General features: G+C 39.4%; 1 protein-coding gene across 1 annotated transcript in view; it reads left to right on the plus strand.

The window, feature by feature from the left end:
• The first annotated feature begins 784 nt into the window (after positions 1-784).
• The window catches only part of slc25a21 (solute carrier family 25 member 21), a 138,746-nt gene continuing 117,882 nt past the window's right edge, over positions 785-21,648 (plus strand). Inside the window, exons 1-2 of the mRNA XM_033643058.2 lie at positions 785-1,011; positions 1,125-1,206. Coding sequence (XP_033498949.1) covers positions 1,137-1,206 — 70 coding nt within the window. The 5' untranslated portion in view covers positions 785-1,011; positions 1,125-1,136. The remainder of the gene's footprint in view (positions 1,012-1,124; positions 1,207-21,648) is intronic.

Below are 21,648 nucleotides of genomic sequence, written 5' to 3' on the forward strand. Positions count from 1 at the left end.
ACAGTACAAAAGCAAAAATATATATTAATAGTCAATAAAACGTAATGAAATAAATGAAAAAATGGACAACAATAAGACGAAAATAAATTAATAAATAATAAATAATAATAATAATGCAGTAATAATAATAATGATAAGATAAAGGGTAACACACTGCAAGTTAAAGGAATAAAATTACAGTAAAAGTATATACAAGGTATGCTGAAGACCCTGATTTGACAAACATAAGGAATACAGAACAGATGCAAAATAAATAAATAAAAATACTAGAAATAAATAAATAGGGTAACACGCTGTCAGTTATAGAAAAGAAATTACAATTATAGTATATGCCAGGTTGTACTATGAGTAGGTTGTCCACAGGAAGGCTGAGAAACCCTGATATGTGATTTTTGTTTCAAAATGCTTTACAATGATCGGGTTAGTTTAAGTTTCTAAAAATATCTCCTGGGAAAAAAAAATCCCCCCAGACCCCCTGAAGGCTTGGGTTGCCTAAGGTGCTGACTGAACATGGTCCCCCTAATGGTAAACCAGTGATTAGTGTTCTACTGTACAGTAGCTGTAACGTAAATGTAAAAATAAACAAACAAAAAAAGCAGTCAAATAAAGCTCACTGTTATAATATGAACAGTAAGCATCAGTAATATCGTTAAAAAAACACTATATATGTACATTAATGAGAATAAAATGACCTTTGTGCAGCTTCTGTGATTGTTTGCCATTTATTGATCCGTGCAGAGGGGTCAGGGTTTATCCATTTTTTATTTACAGTATTCCCCACATCACTGCTGTGAGGCAATGGGAGGGTGAAACTGAAGCAGCACTTTTTTTGTGCTGGTAATTGATTCCATATTAGCCTAGCCTAGCCTCAGAGCACTCGGAGAGATATCACTGTTGCGCTTTCTCCAGCGTGGGCTGCAACTACAGGAGCGCAGTAAACTCCAGTGATCACAGTGGGACAGGAGACTACACACAGCAGCTTCACCTCAGAGCAGGAGCAGGGACCGGGAGGTGAGTGTTCACCGGGGCTGGAGCTGCTGTTACACACTCTTATGATAAGATAGGGGCTCATGGTAAGAGTGGAGATAAGTTGTCTCACACACAGGCTGTGTTTCCTCTGTTAGGACACACCAACCATGACAGCCACAAAGCCTCGGAGCATGCTGCGGGAAGCCTCCCATCAGATTATAGCCGGCGGATCAGCAGGTAAACACAAACTCTTGTTTCACTTCTACTTCAACCGATTCTTGTTACGCAATGGTTTATGGAGCGTGCACGTTGCTGGACGTATGTAGCATAGCAACAATGTAACTAATAAGTGCAGTGACGTCGGCCTCGCGCACCTTAGTTCCCACGAGAGCGCACTGACACGTTTCTGGGGTTTAATCGCACATGCGTACATAATCAACAACCGATAAATTGTTGGGAGAGAGCTTCTCGCTCAAAGATGATACACACGGTGCCAAGATAGTTCATGTGCTGGGAAACCGACTGGTGTGTTCACGGAAGAGCCACTGAGGCAGGAAGTCAGTATGCGCATGCGTACAGTCAGTCAAGTGACTCTGGAGGCAGGGGCGTGAATATAGACAATGCACTGGGGCCCATAGAGAGAGTGGGCCCTCCAGAACTGAAGAATGGGCCCCTATGAGTGATTGCCACATTGAAAATATGCAATTTGTCAAAGAAGAACAATGATTAGATTTAAACCATCCCCTTGAGACACTCACATGTGGACATCATATGTTGGGTTTACTTGACCTTATACTTAATTCTACTTAACATAGACCTGCTGTCTGTGGGGTGCATATGTGTTAATGTGTGTGACCAACATAATAACATGGATGAAGCTAAGGTTTTAAACAAATTGACTACAGCATTTTATTTTCTGTGTTGCATATATTCAAGCAAAACTTGGCTATTACACATGATATATTGCCAGATAACGTTAGCCACTGCATTGATGTCTGTTACTGATCAGACATGATCTCAGCGAGCAATCACTGATTAAGGTTTAATGCAACTGAACGTGACGTTGACGTTACCTTGTTGTGGCGGGTCCACTCGGTGAATTCGAGCATGCACTCGATGTTTTCTACTTTGATGAGCTGTTGTGGTATGCTAACTCTGTTTTGCAATACACTCTGAACTGTTTTTGTTTTAACTTGTAATGATCCCACTATACCCTTTTTTTTAAATAAATTCTTATTTTCCTTGGTATTTTCTTATCTTATCTGAGGGAGAATACGCACAATACTTAAGTACTTGAACTTTACTTGAGTATTTATGCAACTTTTATTCTTTTACTCCACTGACTCTCAGATGGACATATTGTAGGCTACTTTTTTGTCCACTAGCCTACATTTGTCTGACAGCTTTAGTTACCAGGGGTGTGTACTCGAGTCAGACTTATTAATTTAATGGCTTTGGACTCAACTTAAATCTAATGACTTGAATATACTTGATACCTTCTGCCAGGCCAGTTTGGGAAGAGAAAGTTATAGACACTTTTCCAATATGAGATATAATAAAAACAACAAGACAGGACACAAACATACAAACTTCATTCTGTTGTGGTAGGCTGCTGGTTAATAGTGCTATATACTATGACAGTACAATGTCAGCATTACTTTGTTATGATTAAGTTCAGTTGCACTTTCTGAATTATTTTTTAAAGCATTCGTGATTTTTGTCAATTTATTGTGTTGATTTAATGTTTGTTGTTAAAATAAATTTAGCGAAGAGCACATTATGATTTGTTTAGGAGTTAAATCTCAAAGTTTAGTACTTTGGAATTGTCAGTCTTTGCACTGGGACTTGAGTGCAGAGACTTGAGACTTACTTGTGGCTTGGTCCCACCTCTGTTAGTTACTAAATACAAAGCTTTATCACCATATGCACAAAGAAGAAGTGGCCCTTGCATGTTTTTCATCCCTATATATTGTACATCCCTTAAATGGGATACAGGCCTACTATCACCAAGTATTGTATCTAAGTAGTATTTAGAGTTACTTGTACTTGAGTATATCTATTTTCTGTAGCTTTATACTTCTGCATCACTACATTTCAGAGGCAAATATTGTGCTTTTTACTATTTATCTGGCCGCTTAGTTATCTCTCAGATTACAATTTCTATAATCTTCCTGTCCAGTGAAAATCATGTGTATGTAAACTGAAGGACGAAGCATTCCTTTTTGTGTTGAAAACATTCTCTTTCTTCTTAAGCTGAAGAAACTCTCTGACACTATAATGAGTTGACTTTTCTCAAATACAAGGTACTTATAGAGAATGTCTGACGTTGATTAAAGTCATTATAAACCGCTTAATAATACACAGTATGAAATATCACCAGTATGCTGCAGTTCAGATTCTGGCCACCGGTGGCAGCACTGAGCGCAGCAGCTCCCCGGTCCTTAAGTGAGGAAGAAATCGCGCGGCACAGAGGCGCCATATTTGATGATTTGTTTTAACTGTAATTAGAAGTTTACGGAAGTCACCCCCTCTGTTGTTGGATTAATTGTGTGTTTTCTGACGTTACACCTGCTTGACAAAGTTTTTAACTCCTCACAAGTCGCCAAAATGTCGCCTTGGACCCGGTGAGTTCATACTTTAAATAACTTAATCCTAACGGTTTCTGTTAACGGCTGAGTGATACGTTGAAGGAGCACCGGCTGTATGCTAACGTCATAAATTAGCTTAATGAGTGACATTTTTTCACCTGTGTCGACTGTGCAGTGATTTTAGTTCTATATTTCGCAGGATATTGAACTTATGACGAATTTTTCACGATGAAACTACAGCTGCAATGTGTCCCATCACCTTAATACGTAATTTTAGTGGCCCAAGGTTAACATTACAAGCTTGATAGCCACATTCATACTGAACGTTAAGTAGGCGTTGGTGGGAAATAACCCTAAAAATATACAGCCAAAAATCTTTTCTTAGCATTAGGGGAAAACGGTGACTCGAATGTAAGCTACAACCTCAGTTTTGTACCTCTCATGTAATAAATATTTTAACAGATAAGGCTTTGTGAAGTCATGGTTAGCTTAAAATATCGGCTAAGTTACACTGGAGTCAAACTTGGCCTTCCTTTGTCACTTTATTTCACAGCAGACATTTTGACCTGTCATAGTTGGAAAAGCACATGTAGAATGATAGCATTTATTTATTTAATTAACGTTATTTATTTGGATTACCATTAGCCACTACCATGGCAACAACCACTCTTCCATGAGTCCACAGTAAACATTACATCATAAATCCAACATAAAATGGTACAAAAGAAAAACAGGAAAACTACAAAAATAACAATGAAACTACTAATGACAATAATTACAACAAGTAGGAGGGTTGACTGAAAAGTTTTGAGCCTCAAGGAAACAAAACAAGATACAGATTTTTCAGTGCTTTTATTTTTTACATAATCCCCCTCAAATGCTACACACTTGCTCCAGCAGTGCTGAAGCGCCTTTATCCCAGTGGAAGAAAGCTCCTCAGATTGGGACCCTACACACACTCTCCCTGCCACGCTTGAATGCTTGTACCCATGTGTTTGACTGTGGCACATGAAGGGCATTGTCATGTTGAGTATTGAGCATATTGTGGTGGATTTGAGATGGACATTCATTTGAGATGAAGACATTTTGATTTTTCAACAACTCACTGACCACTATTCACTTGTAGAAGCTGCAAAAATATAACAAAAAGAGTTTGAAACATGAGCATGGTTAATGATAATAAGAAAAAGGTAGTAGAGTATAAAAAATGTAATTTGGCTTGCCTAGCTACTCATTTTCAGGGTTAGGCTCAAAACCTTTCAGTCACCACTCATATTCTCACCATATCTAAACTGTCAGTAAGACATTTGATACAGCTCAAAAGCAATAGTAGTACTTTGAAAATCAACGTATACAGTGATTGAGAAAATGAAAAGACAAGGAGAGCTCCTCATTAATAAGATAAGATAACCCTTTATTCATCCCACAGCAGGGACATTTGCAACATTATAGCAGCAAAAGGAGAGTGCAAACAGGAAGCATCAGCAGAAATAAAATACAATATATAAATACGTCCAATAAGTAAACTGTAAAAAAAAAAAAAAAAAAAAAAGAGTACAATAAGCAAACAGTATAAATCACAAAGCAATATAATAAGGAAGCATCAAAAAGAAGCAGAATATAATAGAGACAGGCGGAATGACTGATTTTACATTATTGACCGATGGAAATGTAGATATTGCGCAGGAGTGATGATTCATTGTCTATAGTTTTAGTATGTATGGTCTAATGGGAACAGTGCTGGTTGTATAGTCTGACAGCAGCAGGAATGTAGGACCTGCTGCGGTATCTCTCCTTCAAACACCGTAGGTGAAGCAGCCTGTCACTGAAGGAGCTCCCACTACCTCTACTGGGTCGAGAAAGCATCCCAGGACAGAGCTGGCCTTCAATAATGATTATATAGTCAGATGATATGTAATGAAACATGTCCTGAGAGGGGCTGGTGCTCTGTGCCATCAGGTATATATTTAACCTCTTTACAATAGTTGTACTTGTTGAATATGTAATGTCCGATGGCAAACCATCCCATTATATTACTTTTCATTAGTTTTCGAAACGGAAGTGGAAAAAAAACCTCTTGTTGCATGCCTAGTATTAATGTTCTAATCATCACTACTATAGGAAAGTTGATGGTAAAGGCTGTTTGGGATTTTAGGCAATGATGTATGTCATAAAACAGAGCAGAGAAATAAACATCTTGTACTTCAACAGGTGATGTGCATTCTGAACATTAATGACGTCTCACTTCCATTAGGTGTCCTAGTAAGCTATTCAAGTAAACCAGCATGCGCAATACCAGGACCTCCCCTAAGTGGAATGCAGCTGTCATTAATGTTATTGAATACATCTGTGCTTTTCCTACTAGGACATCTCAAAATGTCTGCTGTGAAAAAGGTCTATTAAATACAAATCACAGACTGACATAGGGAGTGCTGGGGGCAAGAATTGGACTAGCTGTAAACAAGAGTACACGCTGTTCCAGACAGGAACAGATGTCCTGTCCAACCAGGAAGTGAGCTGAAGTTAACCCTCTTGCCTCTGTGCTCTCCTTTACTCTTTTAACCTTCACAAAAATCATCTGTTCCCTCCACATTGTATGTAGTGAGGTAACATTGCGTAACATGGCAGACACGTTGCCAACTCGTGTTTGCTGACGGGCAAAGTGGATACAGCTGCTGAAAAAGAATATTTTGATGATTAGCGTTGATACGAGATGAGGTGGAGGTGGAAACCCACCAAATGTTTTCATCCTAGTTTTACAATAACTTAGAGAGCAGTCTGGCGTTCAAAATAAGACTCGTGGAAGTCACATGAATATGGCTGTAGAGCTGAAAAAAACATGAATTAAGCTTATCTTGATTGTGAATGGAGTTTTGGTTGCAGTGCCAGAGAGATTTACATCCTCCAAGGGTATTTCCTCCATGTAACCTGCTACCATAATAGATAACACACCCAAATGCCACAATAATTACAAGATCATTGAGCCAGAGGATGGCTCGCCAGTCAATACACTCCCTTTGCATTACTGTAAACAAAATAAATATGCGGAAAGAGCTATAGCAAACAGATAAACTCCCTGCAGATTAAAGTAGTAGTGGACTGACTTGTAATTTAGGGAAAGTGGATGTTCATTGTTGCATTACTCTGTCTGCTCTGTCTCATATTAAAGAATTATCAGTTGCAGTGTCACAGAAAGTGGTAACAGCAGGAGGAAGTCAGCTGCATGAAAAGCTGATGATTTCTTCTTTTTCTCACGCATGTTATATAAAAGCAAAACCCAAGACAAGATTGGTAGTTAATCATTTACATTCCTCAAATCTCTGAGCAAGGTTCTGCAAAAATGAGTCTGTAAGAAGGGCGTTTCCAAAAATATAACTTTTTCTGCTGTTGTTAAAGGTTGTGCAGGTGTCCTGCGTTAAAGGCGTTTTATGGGTAGTGATAATGAATGACAGTGAATGAGTAATCATTCATGCTACATAAACAGTTACTGGGAAAATGAAGTCTCTGTTCTCTGTTGCTCTGCATGTGCAGCTCAGCGACCAGCAGTCCAGGGTTGTGGTGGTGTGTGTTTTTTGTGGAATGAATGGGATGTACTGACATGATGTGGCTGCTCAGTAAAAGCTGGTTGTTGCGTAAATTGTTACGCAATCTAAACTGAGAATACAAAATCAGTCTTGTAGGAAGGGTGTCTTACAAGTTTGTTTTATTCATAAAAGCCTTGTTGTGCTTTTGTGACAGTTGTGTCAACACTATTTTATGTGATCCTCAACGTGAATTTTCCGTATCATGTTTTGCTCGTCCCGTCATCTAGCTGCTGTCGCCAGTTTGCAGTCTGCCGCTAATTGTTCAGTGCAGAAAATAAGTCGAATATAATGTTCCTGTCTTGGTTATTTGTGAAAAACAAGTCGTACAAAGCTATCAAACGAGCAAGACTGTGAAGCGATTATCAGTGTAGACTGTCTCTTCATGGTGTCAGTTTTTCTTCCTCTAGCCGAACAAGCCAACATCTGTAAACAATAAGGAACACAAAACTCTTTCCTCATGTTTTTATTCCTGGTGTTGGTACTGTGCTCACTCACCACGTTGATCATCAACGCTGAAGGGTGTTTTTTGTCCGTCTGTCCACACTGTCCAGAGTCTTTAGCAAAGTCTCTCTATTGTCGGGAGCTATTGTTTTTGCATATTCTGAAATCACAATAATACATATTAAATCCTAATTTAAGAGATGGCTGAAATTACTTTTTTAAAAATGTTTTATCAAATGTTTGCATGTTCATGTGAGCCTCTTTAAATATAGTAACATTGTTAGTGGTATAGTTTAATTTTTCATGTTTAAATTTCACTTTACAAACAGCTAAATATGTGTTTTTATAGCACCATTGCACAAAATAACTATAATCCACAGAAGTGACTCAACAAGTGACTCTCTGTACTCGGCTTGTGGCCAACAATTTGTTCTCTTCCCTCTTTATACCAACAGATTTTCAGTCTTGAATCTTAAAGAATTTCCTGTGTTTCTCGTACCTATCCTCCACTACATTTATTTATTTATTTTACGCTTACTTGTGTCTGTCCCAAAAATGTGGCTGTTTTTGTGTTGCAGTCTGCTGTTAAAGGGTCAAAGGAGAGTTTCACATCATGTCATTGTTGTTGCAGTTCCTGTGGTTACTGATAGAGGTTGGTAGAAGTCCTCTGTCACTTGAGTGAATGTTTTAGTCCTTAAGTGTCATTATCTTCTTACAATCTGTGTCGGAGCCAGTAGAAATGAGTGTGACACCCACTGCTCAGTCCACTCAGTCCTCTCTCATGCTCTTAAAGTTAATGGCGTGATCTTTTTTACTGCTCCAGAAAATCACACAATTTCAAAAGCGTCTCTAAACAGCTTGTGCAGTATATTCCAGGTGTTTTACAGCGGAATGATTTTGGTTCCAGAAGTCCAATATTTACCTCATTTATGCCAACACTTTGCTCACACACAATGGTTTATTGAAGAAGGAACCAACAGTGGCTTCCAGCAGTAGTAAACGCAGTGTTCTGGCTTTTCATTTGCCAAATTTTAAGCTTTATATATGTATTTATTTTTGGAGCTGTGCAAAGGTGGCTCCATTACCATCATTAGTAGAAGGTGAGGACCCCAATCGGCTATTGAGTCTATTTATGTTGGTCATTTGAACTTAAGCTGATTTAAAAATATTGTGTGATGTAATTTAAATTGGCAGTGAACACTTCTTTTCATTCTGTCAACTAATTATAAAGGACTCCTGATGTGACTTGTCTCAGGTGATGTTTTTATGACAAGTGAGGTGTCATAGTACTCTGGCGTTGTTGCTTGTCCCTCCCTGTTTACACCTCACAAGTCCCCTGGGTCTGACAACCTGCTCTCCTGAACCTCCAACCAGAGGCTGAGGGGCTCTCGTCCATCTTCACCAAGAATGATGGGACAGAGGTTTTCACCCTGAGCAGAATGACCTCAGTGTTTTTCCTCACCTCCACTCTACCTCCACTTTTTCATTCTGATTAAGTTTTAACAACCGTAAACCTACACCTCTTTTATAGATGGAGACAGACCAGTGTTAATTTATGACCGAGCCAGTTGTAGAGTTTAAAAATTAAATGTGAATGAAGTAGAAAAAGCTGTATTTTTGTGCAGTTTGACATCCTGTGGTGCGAGCAGGCAACAGTCATTTTTACCTCTCTTTTGAGCACCTGGTGGAATACAGTGTGCTTATTTTGTGATGTTAACATGTTTCTGTGGTTATGTTTTAGAGCCAAAGCAATTGTTTTTCGATAAATCTTGCCAGTCTTTTTTTTGGGCGACAGTGGGGATGACATTGTTTGCACCTGGTGATTGTGTGTGATGCAGTCATAAAACTTTACAGATGTGTAGTTGAGATCAAAATAAAGGTTGACTTTAAAGGTGTGGTCACAGCAAGAGTGCCAGAAGTAGGGGGGTAGAAAATAGAGAAGGGGCCCTTGGCCCAAATACGTTTTAAGTCGTAGATTGCTGTGTTGCAGCTGGTATGATCCTGTCACAAGATGGTCTCTAATTAATCTTGTGATACTCAGTGGGGTCAGGATAAATTGAAGGGATTCTCAAGATGAAGGTTTATCATGTAAATTTGCACCCTTCTTTCAGATCGTTGTCTTTTTATGTCATATTTGATAGCTAGCTCTTTGGGTTTTGTAAGTGTATCAAATGTGCCTATGAGTAGTTAAGAGGTTGACTTGGGTGACTTGTATCGAAGAAGAAGAAAAAGGTGTACTTTATATTTACAGATATAGTTGATGCTTAATACACACACATGCACAAACTGGACCTATACATGCACTGAATGGAGAGATGTTAGAGTGAGGGCAGCCGAGCAGTTGGGGGTTCGGTGCCTTGCTCAGGGGCACCTTGGCAGTGCTTTAGGAGGCAGACTGGCACCTCTCCAGCTACCAGTCCACGCTCCATACTTGGTCTGTACAGGGACTTAACCGGTGACCCTCTGGTTCCCAACCTAGGTCCCCGATGGACTGAACTACTGCCACCCAAAAGTGTTTGGGAAAATTGTCTAATGGAATTGTACACTGAATATCTTTAGGTCCCACAGTGTTGTTGGGACAAAACAAGCTGTTTGATAACATTTAAGGCTTCAGGAAATTGTCGTAGCTATTGTCACTATTTTTTTTTTTTTTTTTACATTTTATGGTCCAAATTCCAATCAGTTAACTGAGAAAATTATCAGAAGATTAACCTGGTAGTGAACAGAATTGTTCATTGCAGTTTGCTGGAGTTATTTACAGTGAATTGAAGTCTAAATAAACACTGTTGTGCAGTAATAAGTCACATTTTACTCTGCAGTGCAGATGTGTGCTTGAACTTTAGTTCATACTGTAACGTCCATTCTTAGTTTGTCCACAAGGTGGTAGTAGTTGCACACTGAATCTCTTTTTATGGTAAAGGGATGTTACAACTTTTTAGGGGTTAGGACTTCTGGATACACAGAGAAGTGATGTATGTGTGCTTTGGAAGGTAGGCAGCTTACAAGTATTTGTTAAAAAAATACTCAATGAAATTTATGGTCTGTTATCTAAAGAAAAGTCGATTAAAAGATGGAAGCAGGGGCAGAAAAACGTCATTAAAATAACAGTGTCATAGTGATTAAATACACAGTGAACCAAATTCTAAAAGTCAAAACTTGAAATCTATCTAGTTACATGCACATTGCTGTAATGTTTTCTCTAAGTCCTTTGTTATTTCCTTGGTGGATGCATTTTTTAAAACTCCATGAGTAAATCGATCCGTCTCCAGCAAATGGACTGTGACGACATGAGACAGACGCCCCGCATGTGATTACTGCAGCTCTCCCTCCAGACTGTCAGAGCCTCGCTCAAACTGTGCCGCAGCTCTACGGTTTTAATTGGTTTTAAACAGTGAACCTGAAATCAGTCGGGAAAGAACAAATAAAGCCACTTAGCCTAAATGAAGGAGAGGAAGAAAAGAGGAGAGGGGGGAATCAAATAAATAAAGTCAGTGTGTGTGTGTATGTGTGTGTGTGTGTACATGTACCACTGACAGAGACTGCAGTTAGCAATGAGCGATTCCCGAGTGGCTGCACCAATCACAGTCGAATTAGGCCTAATATTTATTTCCAGAAACAATTGTACATGTTTCAGCGGGGCTTTGATTGAACTCCCGGTGGACATGTTGTAGACAGATGTTTAGATGACCTCATGTTTGAAGTAATGTTGATTCTGGATGGGGTGCTTCTTGGCCCGTTCCTCTAAATCAGCTCCCTCTGCCTCCCTTTTTTCCCTCCCCTCAGTCTGGGAGGGCATGCAAAGACTCACGTCCTTCATATTTAATGTGTGCTTTGGCCCGCATTAAATAGCGTCCATTTACATTTTTTTGTTCCATCTTTGACAGACAGATGTCCATGCACGGGGGTCGTGGATGGCTTGGTTAAAATGAGCCATGATAGTGCTGAAGGAAGGGTACTTAACCGGACACATCTGTCTTTTGTTCTCAGTGCTTCTCTTCATACGTGTCGGTTTCAGAACAAGGCCAGGATTTACCATCAAGGCAACGTTTCTGACAAGCTTGTAAACATGAGAAGAAACTGCATTGATTATTTGAACTGATAATATGATCTCAGCCATTATTTTGAGAGCACTTCTCCTATATGAATAAATTGCATGCTGCAGGGTGTACAGGATATAATGAGAGTAACCCCTCATTTAAAGCGGAGAAAAGGCAACACACCAACATTCCTAAAACAAACACAAAAGATTTATTATCTCCGTCAACTAATTACCGTCTCCGAAATGTGAATGATCGCAATGTCATAAGAAATTAGTTGAACGCAAACAGGCATTAAGTCTAATGGTAGTTTAATTATTGCACTGCAAATCTCGAGCATCCTGAAATAGACTGTGTGAACCCAAAAGGTGAGCTGGCGCAACAATACTGATGATAAAATAATGAATGCTTTTGCACAATAAAAGACGTTTTACATGAGTGACATAATAAATGATCAGGCCTGAATTATTCATGATAGCTCAAATTTAATTTCTGTTCTGTTAGGATCGGGGCTTAGTTTTGCTGGCACTCAAAATACTATTGTAATTAATTTTATAAATATACCTTAGCAAATCATCAACTGGTAACAGAGGCAAAAATGCCATGTTGGTGGCTAACCCTAACTAATAAATATAATGATGTATTATTACTTTTGATAACTAAAGTAAATTTTGTTCTACTTATACTTGAGTAAAGATCTGAGTACTTCCACCCCTGGCACTAAACGCACATTATTACCAAGCCCAAGGGAGTATTTATGGCTATTTTTTGTTAGGGACAGATGTTAGTAACCTCAGCTCATGCTTTGGCTTTAAAAGACTTGGGTCGTGTGCCATTTGGCCGACATCCTGCGGTACAATCAGCGTAGCTAATGACTGCATTTTGACAGCAATATGCCTACGAAGATTCTCAGTCATCCAGGTCGGATAAAGTCAAACAAGAAGTCGCTAATGGCTGCTGGGTTTAAATCAGCAATGTCTGTTAGGCACCTCAGTTACACAAAAATATTTCAAAGTTACTTAAAAAAAAAATCTAGACATTTTTGTTTACAAATAAAACCATTATAGCAAACATCAAGACTGGGCATTATTGCATGATTTAGCTGTTAAAACCAAATTTTATCTTATGTAATGCCAGCTGCAAAATCAAAAACATGCAGGAGAAATGTATTTGACTTTAAGTTTCAGCTGTGTCTACAGGTGAGGCCTCTAACAGGCTCTAGGCTGCATGTGAATCATCCTTATTTGACAAGCGCCATCAATTTTCACTGGAATCACATCTGCCCCAGACTGAGATCTGTCTCTGTCAAGTGTTAGGTGTAACATACAAAGAGAACTGAATTGTCAAACATACAGTGCAGCATTGCATTTCTCAGGTGTAGAAAGTCTACAACATTTTGAGCAAGTACAATGAACTGAAGAAATGATCTCACAACTTCCATTTGGCTTTATATGTGGTCTGTTTGTGACATGTCAGGCAAAACAGAGCAGTTTGTATTCTAGTAAAGATTTTTTTAAGATGATAACCTGTTTTAATGTAGGTACTCTGCAGGGTATATTTAGTTTCGTTGATGCACTGAAAGTCTGGACAGAAATAAAACCGTGTCCCAGTCCAGTGAGGGCCTCTGCTGTGATGTATGAGCCCCAGTCGCGCTCACGACGTTATCTTAATGACATGATTTATGAAAACGGTTCACTGGAGGAGGTTGGGAGACCAGAGGAGGCTAGTTGATGGGGAGGGGGACTCTGTTGTTACCACAGAGGCGGCCCGTGTGTGAAATGAGTCCAGCCAAGACGCAGCACGCAATTACCGGATTCTACTTCTTGCTCGACCGTGCGCGTGCACGGCTGAACTTCAGCGGCAAGCCAAGAGAGGCCGCATGCACTACTGCAGTGACTTCTGAATCAGCTGTTGTTAGTCACTGAGCGTGTCCAGTGGGTTATTGGGTTTTAAGTGGCACACCACTGCACCATTTATGACATGATGGCATTATTGCATAACATATAATGTTACATTATTGTATCCATAATTAGAGCTAATGTCATTAAAAGTCAAAAGGCTTACAAATGTTCAATAAAACTTTGATTTTAATTGATAATAATTGGGCCTTTTGATAGTTTAATACTATTTTCCACCATACAAACAGTAGCTATAAACCCTGTATGTCATGTGGATTTATATTTAAAAAATGTGATCTATTAATTGTGGAAAAGGCACTTAATCAGTGTCAAAAATGAAACGAAAAATGGAGTTATCACATGAGAGATGATGTAAGGTTATATAATGTCGCAAGTCAATTGTCCCACTGATCATCTTATTGGCCTGATCAGACTAAAACATCTTGCAAAAGCTAATTAGAGATATGTAAGATTATTCTAGAAAACTAGTTCTAGTAATCCCTCTCAATCATCACTTATGACCCACTAGAAGTGTGTGGCGGTGTGTGTATTCGCAGAGACTGCCTCTGCCTGTATTTTCTTTATTTCTTCTTATTTTGATATGTTCAGGACGTTCCTGGGCACAGCATAAAAAATTTAGCAACCAGGTGCCAGACCATAAACAGCGCTAAAAAACACAATAGCGAGACGAAATGCCAAGTGGACAAAGCTAGGGTTGGCTTTCACTTTCAGTTTTGCTGGTGATAGTGTTTACTAACCGTAGCCGACAATTCCTGCAAAATAGTGTTGTGGAAAATATTGATATATCGATATTGATTTTGAATATTTGAAATGCTTTAATTGTCATTATCCACCGTATTGATTCTGTCAGTGCTACTTTCTTGCTTTTTCTCTCTCCAACAGCGAACACACCAACACACACCGCTGTGTGCTCCTATAGCCCCACCTCCTCACACTCACTCACTTACACCCCCTGTCTTCTTGTCACTCATCTCATCGCTCCGGTTGCATGTCGGCCTCAGGAGCTCAGTTTTGTTTTTGTTTTTTTACGTACACTCCTGCAGTCTTAGAAGCTCTTGAACATGTGCACTGCAAGAAGATTATTGATTTTATTAATGTTAAAATAAATCCTATAATTAAAGACAGTGTTAACTACAGTCATTCAGCTGCTCTCTGCTACTGCTACTAACCAAGAAAAGAAAAGTCTTTGTTTTCATGTCATAGCCTTGTTCTAGTTATCTTTTTTTTTTTTTTTAAATTGCCTTCAATGTAAGTTTTTCCAGTGCCGATATTTTTCGTCAGAAATTCCAGTATTGTGGCAACGCTACTGGGTACACCTTTAATAGTTAACCTCAAATTGTTTGTAGAAGAATGATTTGTGGGTTCTCAAATAAGTTAATTACAACTGGTTATAGTCTGCAAGAATGATGATTTGATGATGTTACAGTGCATTAATGTAAGCACCATTTTTAATAGTCATTTATAGTTGTCTTAGCCAGACAAAGCTAGGAACTGACTCTGTTTTTACAACAGCCTATCGGTGAATATCATTGTCACGCATGGCAACACATACAGGACATTTATCATGCATGCGAGTTCCCAGAATAATAATAATAATTATACTGTTGTGGTAAGAGCGGATTTAGTCAGATAATTATGATTGCTCAACATGGGAGGCTTTCTCTGGATCATTGCCTCCTATTTAGAGGTACCAATTATTAAAACCAGGACACTGCGCTGCAGGAAGCACAGTGGAGCTGATTTTTAAAGAGTATTTCATCACATCATTGCATGATTTCATACAGCAAACAAGATGATCACTAAGGTTGTATACACTTTTTTGCCACATGACATTTTTCCAGTCACATTACAGTAGTATGAGTCCGTATTATGTGTGTGTAGAGGCGTATATTCAGCACCAAAAAGCACGCTGAACAAGGAAGAGGACAAATGTAAAGTAAGCACTGAGATCACTGAGAAATTCCATGAATGTCGAAAAGTGAAGGCATACATAGTCAAGCACATGGCAACAATAATAAAACTGGGAGGGAAATCAGCTAAACAAGCTATGCTTAATTGAGCACTTAGACTAAGTAGTCAAGGAGCAAAGAGAGAGTGACCCTGTAAGAAAATGAAAGTTTACAGTTATGAGAATGGGCCGCCTGTGTGCGTATGTGTGTATTTTTTGCATGCATCTGGGTTATGTACTCGTGCAAAAGAAAATGGCTGCGTGTGCGTGCCTCGGCTGTGTTTCCATGCCATGAAATGGTCAAGTGTACGTGTTTGTTTGTTTGTTTTGCGTGTGTGTGCATCCGAGTGAGAAATTTATGCCGGGAAATTGGATATAATTGCGTGTGTTTGTGCGAGACATGCGTGCACATGCATCCGAGGAAATAGATATATTTTAAGCGCGTGTGCTCTGCATGCGTCTGGATTATGTTTTCGGTGTATATTTTTGAGCCGGGCTCTGTGTTGAACCTCCCAATTAAGTCACAGGAGGAACAAGCTCTTCCTCTGGAGAGCTACTGTCTGTCATCCCCGCAGACTCATTATCCCACTGTATGATTTTTGTAGATCTCTGATAGGATGTTGTTGCATTCAGTGTTTTAAAATAACAGTAGATATGAATTGCAGAAAACAGCAAAAAAAATAATGGAGTTCTCAAGAGCCGCAACACGCCCTCTGTTTATCCTCTTCCACCTTGTTCCTCATGAACACTGACATGTGTGTTGAAAAGTCTCGAATTGGGCATTTAACCTCCTGCCCCTGTAGCTCATAGCCACAGTTGGTAGTAGGTCAGACATATGGGTCTGCTGCACTGTGGTACAAGTAACCACTGGATGCCTTCCTAATGCTGATTTTTCAGGCTCACCGGTTTTTGATCTCTTGTTTAATAGTTTTTGTTTTGTTTCAGGAAATCTTCACAAAAAAGTCAAGGCCAAGTCAAACCTCATGTTATTTCAACAGAATATGATACACAATTCAAAAGTTCAGATACAGTAATTACAAACCCTCCATGCTCCTGCTGTAAGCGCTGCAATATAAATAAACATAATAAGTACTGTCAAAAAAACAAAAACAAAACCGGACAAACTAAAAACCCCGAATTACATGGCTGTTTCCGTGTGTGTGTACGGATGTGTGCATTGTGTGCGTCTGCCCTGTGATTCTCTGGATGAGCTGGAAATTTATAACACAGGTTTTTACAGTAAGCCCCGGCCAAAAACTGTAATTCTTTCTCCCCTTTTTAGCTCAGTAGTAGGGAGACAAGCCTGCCCACTTTGGGTTAACTCTATCAAGATGAACAGCATTTGGGCCAGTGCAGTAATCATAATGTAATTTGTTGTGCTCACGGGCCAATTTGTGTCGTTTGAGAGGAAATATCCCGTGCCTGGTGGCCATGGGAGAGCATGTCCCCGGGCAAGGCTTTAATTAGGGAAGTTCAAATTTATAGACACTTTGTATTATTTCTGATCTTGAGTGGTTGGAGGATGACATACTTTAAGAGAGGGACGCTGGCAGGCGACAAGGAAAAATTTGATAATGAGAAACAAAACTGAATGAAAGGTCACGTTTGGAATTTGTTTACCATTTCATTATCATTTTGAAATCAAAGAGTGCTGCATTGAAATCAAAGCAGACACAAATGTCACAGTCTGGAAAGAGCTTATAAAGAACAGCGAGAGGTAACGCACCAGTGCTCTTTTTTAGTGTGTTTGAAATGAGAAGCGAGGGATCATGGAGATGTGAAAGGCGCTGCCAGGTTGCAGAAAAGAGCAGTGTGTTAGTGTGTTAATGTTCATCTCTTTGTGAGGCTGCGATCCTGAGAATGATGCAATTTGTTCTAAATGTATCTGGTTTGGCATTAATTTGCTGCACAGCTATTTAATGAGGATTAAAGTGTTTGCCTTAAGAGAAGAATCTGATCCAAATACTTTGTGAATATGATGACTCAGACAGAGTGACTAGAGGGCAGAAGAGAGCCATACTGGTGCTCTTTAATCCGCCTCAGCAATGTATTGAGTTAAGAGTTTTGTACTGTTCCCAGCTGCACTTTTAGCAGTGAACTTCATGGATTTTAAGGTAATATAAAGATGGATAACTTTGCTGATCCTTTCACATGTATGCACAAATGATTTCACTTAACCGCGACATACAGCTCTCAAAATATGAGATAATCCCCTCACATCTGTGTTTAGTTTGCTGCAGGTATCGTTGGAAATGTTAATATTACCAGTTCGAAATGGGTATTTATCCTGACAGACCTCCAAGCTTTCATTCAGCACACTGATTCTTGAGATTGTTTCACCCAACACCAAGATCCAAATCATGACTCAGATAGGACACAGGCTGTATTTTCTATGGCATGTGTGAGTTTTAAAACAAGAATCCACGCTGCGATGCGTTTAGTAGAACGGAGACCACACAGGGCGCCGGCCCAGCAGCTCTGCGGTGTTTGAAGCAGGTACAAGGGGGAGAGCGGCGGCCAAGAAATGGGACGAAGGAGGGTTAAGTTATCAGCGGTCTGACAGGGCGAGCTCTCAGCTGGGCAGCTCTGTAATCAGAGGCTCTGACAGATGCTTTCTCGATTCGAAGAATCCCCCAGAAGCTTTGGAGGAACACACAGACGGCCAGCTGTTTCCATAGTGAGGCATTGATGTTAACGTCTTCAAAAGGAGAACATGAATCCAACAATAACTGTAGCAGAGCATGTCTCTTTTCAAGGCATGGCATAGATCTCCCTCTCGTCTGGTGCATATGTATCAGAGCAGGTGATCTTTTTTTCAGTACTTGCATTCTGTCTGTTTTTTTCCTCGGCCTGAGTTTGTGTTTTTCAAGTTTACACGTGGTATATAACGGCTAGAGGGGAATTATCAGTCAAAAATTTTCCTCTGTCTTTGCCTATACCGCACAAGAAGAAATCTTTTGAGAGCTCCATTGGTGTTCTGGTCTTTCCTGAATTGCGGTACTCTCGGGTGTGTTTCATAATGGTACTTGGACCGTTGCAGCCTGATATATCGCACCCAGGGGAGAATTTGCACTCTGCACCAATCTATCAGTCCCCAGCCGGAGGAAGGCAGAATGACACACTCAGGCCTCTGCGATTATGGCCCCCCATCATATTCAGAATTTGCTTTAAATTGATGGTGTATATATAGATTTTTTTTTTCCATGAAGGAAATGACTTGAGCGATCATACACAGGCCTTTGTGGTTTTGCAGATGTTGTTTTTATTGTGATTACTTAAGGAAATGTTTTGTTCTGTAGGATTATTTAATCGTAGTTCTTGAGTCATTTTGTGAGCTGCTGGATAAACAAGAGAACGTAAATTCATCAGTTATTATACCACAGTATGTCGCTTCACTTTATTTAAATAGTTCATTCATATTTACATCACCTACATTTCCTGATTTAATATATTTATTATTCTAACCATAATAATAACTATAAAAATATTACTTGTGCTAATTTAGCAAACGTTGCATTCTACTTGATACAATAACATTACAGCTTTTGGTTTTTCTTAAGTGGAAAGGAGACAAGGTAATTACCCTTGGGGCAATTAGAGAAAGGGGCTGAGGGAGTAGGAAAGTCATTTTCTAACCCAAACATCCTGGTCCGAGGGGCCGGAGCGGCTGGACAGCCTCCTGGAGGCCGCTGGCTGGCTTGCGGGGAGCCGTTCATGGGGAAGCGGATCAGGGTTTGTTTTCTTTCTCTGGAGGCAGGCCTCTGAAACTTCTGCCAGATGAACAGCACCTGAAACGCAGCAGCAGCAGCAGCAGCAGCAGCAGCTCTCCCACCACCGTCAGTAGAGGGAGTGATTTACTGTAGACAGCTGGGTGTGCTTGTGTGCATGAAATCCTTTAGTCAGCTTCATCACACTGTAAGCAACACAGATCAGGGAGGAGGGAGCTTGTTGGTGGTTGAGGCCCCAAATGTTATTTCTCCGCCATCTCTTTAAGGCGGCTTGAAAATGTTTGTGTGGACCTATAAACATGCACAACCCACATGATATTGCCGGCAATAAGCTGGCAGTGTACAAAAAATTGCAGCCTAATGAGGACATGTGAATGTGAAAGCAAATGCGGTTCCTGTGGCTTGATTTTTACATAGGCAAATTATTAACCTGTACTGTAATCTGTAATACCGCATTTAGAATTTATTATTGAGTTTCCATCCAAGGCTGTTCTCCCCCATCATGTTCACTACCATTCAGATAATGTTAGTCATTTGTCTTTTACACAAGGGGCAGTGTGCAGTGCCAATCCTAGAGAGACAAATCTATGATGAGGTTTTAGTTTAGTTGACATTTAGAAGAAGGAGAACAACTACAGAAGTGTTACTCTGCACACAAAAAAGTTCAAGACTGCTTCCAAAATCCCATACTAACATGCTATTTGCTATGCTAAAACTGTATATGAGGTTTTTTTGTATGTCTGAAATCTTACCATGAAACCAGTAGTATGTCAATTACATGCTATTTCCTGTCAGATATTACTATGCATACTATGTATGCAAACACCGCACACTACGGCAGCATATATCCCATAGTGCTGTGTGGCAGATGACATCTTGTGGACAGCAACTAAGCCAGTTCTGTAATGTCAAAAATGCTTCAGTTTAAGTCTAAGTATAAGAGGAAATGACATGGTAATTACAGATCAGTCCATCTGAAAAGATGCATATTACTGTTATTCACACAGAAGTATATTGCATGATAATACACATATATAGTGTATATTCATATGTAGAGAATGCCGTAGGGTTGCAGCGGTATGAAAATTGATGACATATTATACCATTTAAATTTGCTTATACGGTATTAAAAAATGAAGCAGGATGGAGAATGCACATCTCTTTTCCTCCTTGACTGCCTGTCTGACTTTTTCCAGGTTCCATTAAAAACAACGTTTTCAAATTTGAATTATAATTAAGCGTTTGTTCATCCAAAAGAAAAAAACCCCTCCGTTTTCATTCCTTTATTGGTCATTTTAACTGATAATAACAATAATAATTGTGTCACACTGTACACCATGGTACCTTGGAGCCCAGATATTTTCTCAGTTATCCTATCATGAAAACCTTACACCATTGCAACCCTAGGCTAGTATGTAGAGCAGCGTGTGATTGCAGATGCAGATTTATTTTCATTGTGGTCCCTGATGATGGCTCATGCAGGAGTCAAGGTCGCATGGTAGCATCACACTACCAAAACCCCCCACACAATAATATCATCAGTTAAAATCACTCCAAGTCATTTCCCATAACAACAACAACATCAGCAATCAGTTTAATTATTGACTATTTGATCAACAGTAAATTGGCAACAATTTTGATACTTGAATAATCATTAAGTAATTTTTCAAGCAAATGTGCCGAGCACTATCTTGTTCCAGCTTCTCAAATAGTGAGAACTTGATGTTTTTCCTTGTCGTACGTGAGTCAACTATATATCTGTTAGTTTGGGACCTTGGTTTTTGTGACTTTTTGAAATACTTGAGGTGCTTTTTGCTATTTTACAATGCTTTATAAATAAAACTGTTAATCGGTTGAATGAGAATCTTTTTTTCTCAGTAACTTTAAAAGCTTTCAAAATTGTGGTAGTTGCCTGTTATTTAAAAAAGTAACTTATTCCAGTTCCTGGCAACACATAACAGGTCCTGTCTTTGGCTGTAGCCTGGTTATCTTTAAGATGCTCAGGAGCTCTGTTGTTATAGATATTACACACTGAGTTGTGCTTGTTTGGCTCTATGCTTAAAAGGTAACCCTAAAGGATATTAGATATGTAAGTATAGTAACTGAGGAGTGTTACCTCCCCGTCGGCTGGACACACACAAGTTTTTTTTTTTTAGAAAAGAGAAGTCTGTTTCTATTATGATACCAAATACATGAACAGTAAAAGTTCAGACAGCAGCTGAGATCAGAGCCGAGTCGATTGATCACTGGACTTCACTGGTATTCTGTGTTAAATGTGAATATTCGCTGGTTTTCTTAGTCTCCCATGATAGTAGAGTGAATCTTTTTGGGTTTTGGTCTGTTAGACATTTTACAGACCAAACTAATAATCCACAAAATTGTTGGCAGACTACTCGGTGATTAAAATAATCATTAGTTGCAAACCTGGTTGGGA

This window comes from Epinephelus lanceolatus, chromosome 15 (assembly GCF_041903045.1).
Source record: "Epinephelus lanceolatus isolate andai-2023 chromosome 15, ASM4190304v1, whole genome shotgun sequence".
Lineage (NCBI taxonomy): Eukaryota > Metazoa > Chordata > Actinopteri > Perciformes > Serranidae > Epinephelus > Epinephelus lanceolatus.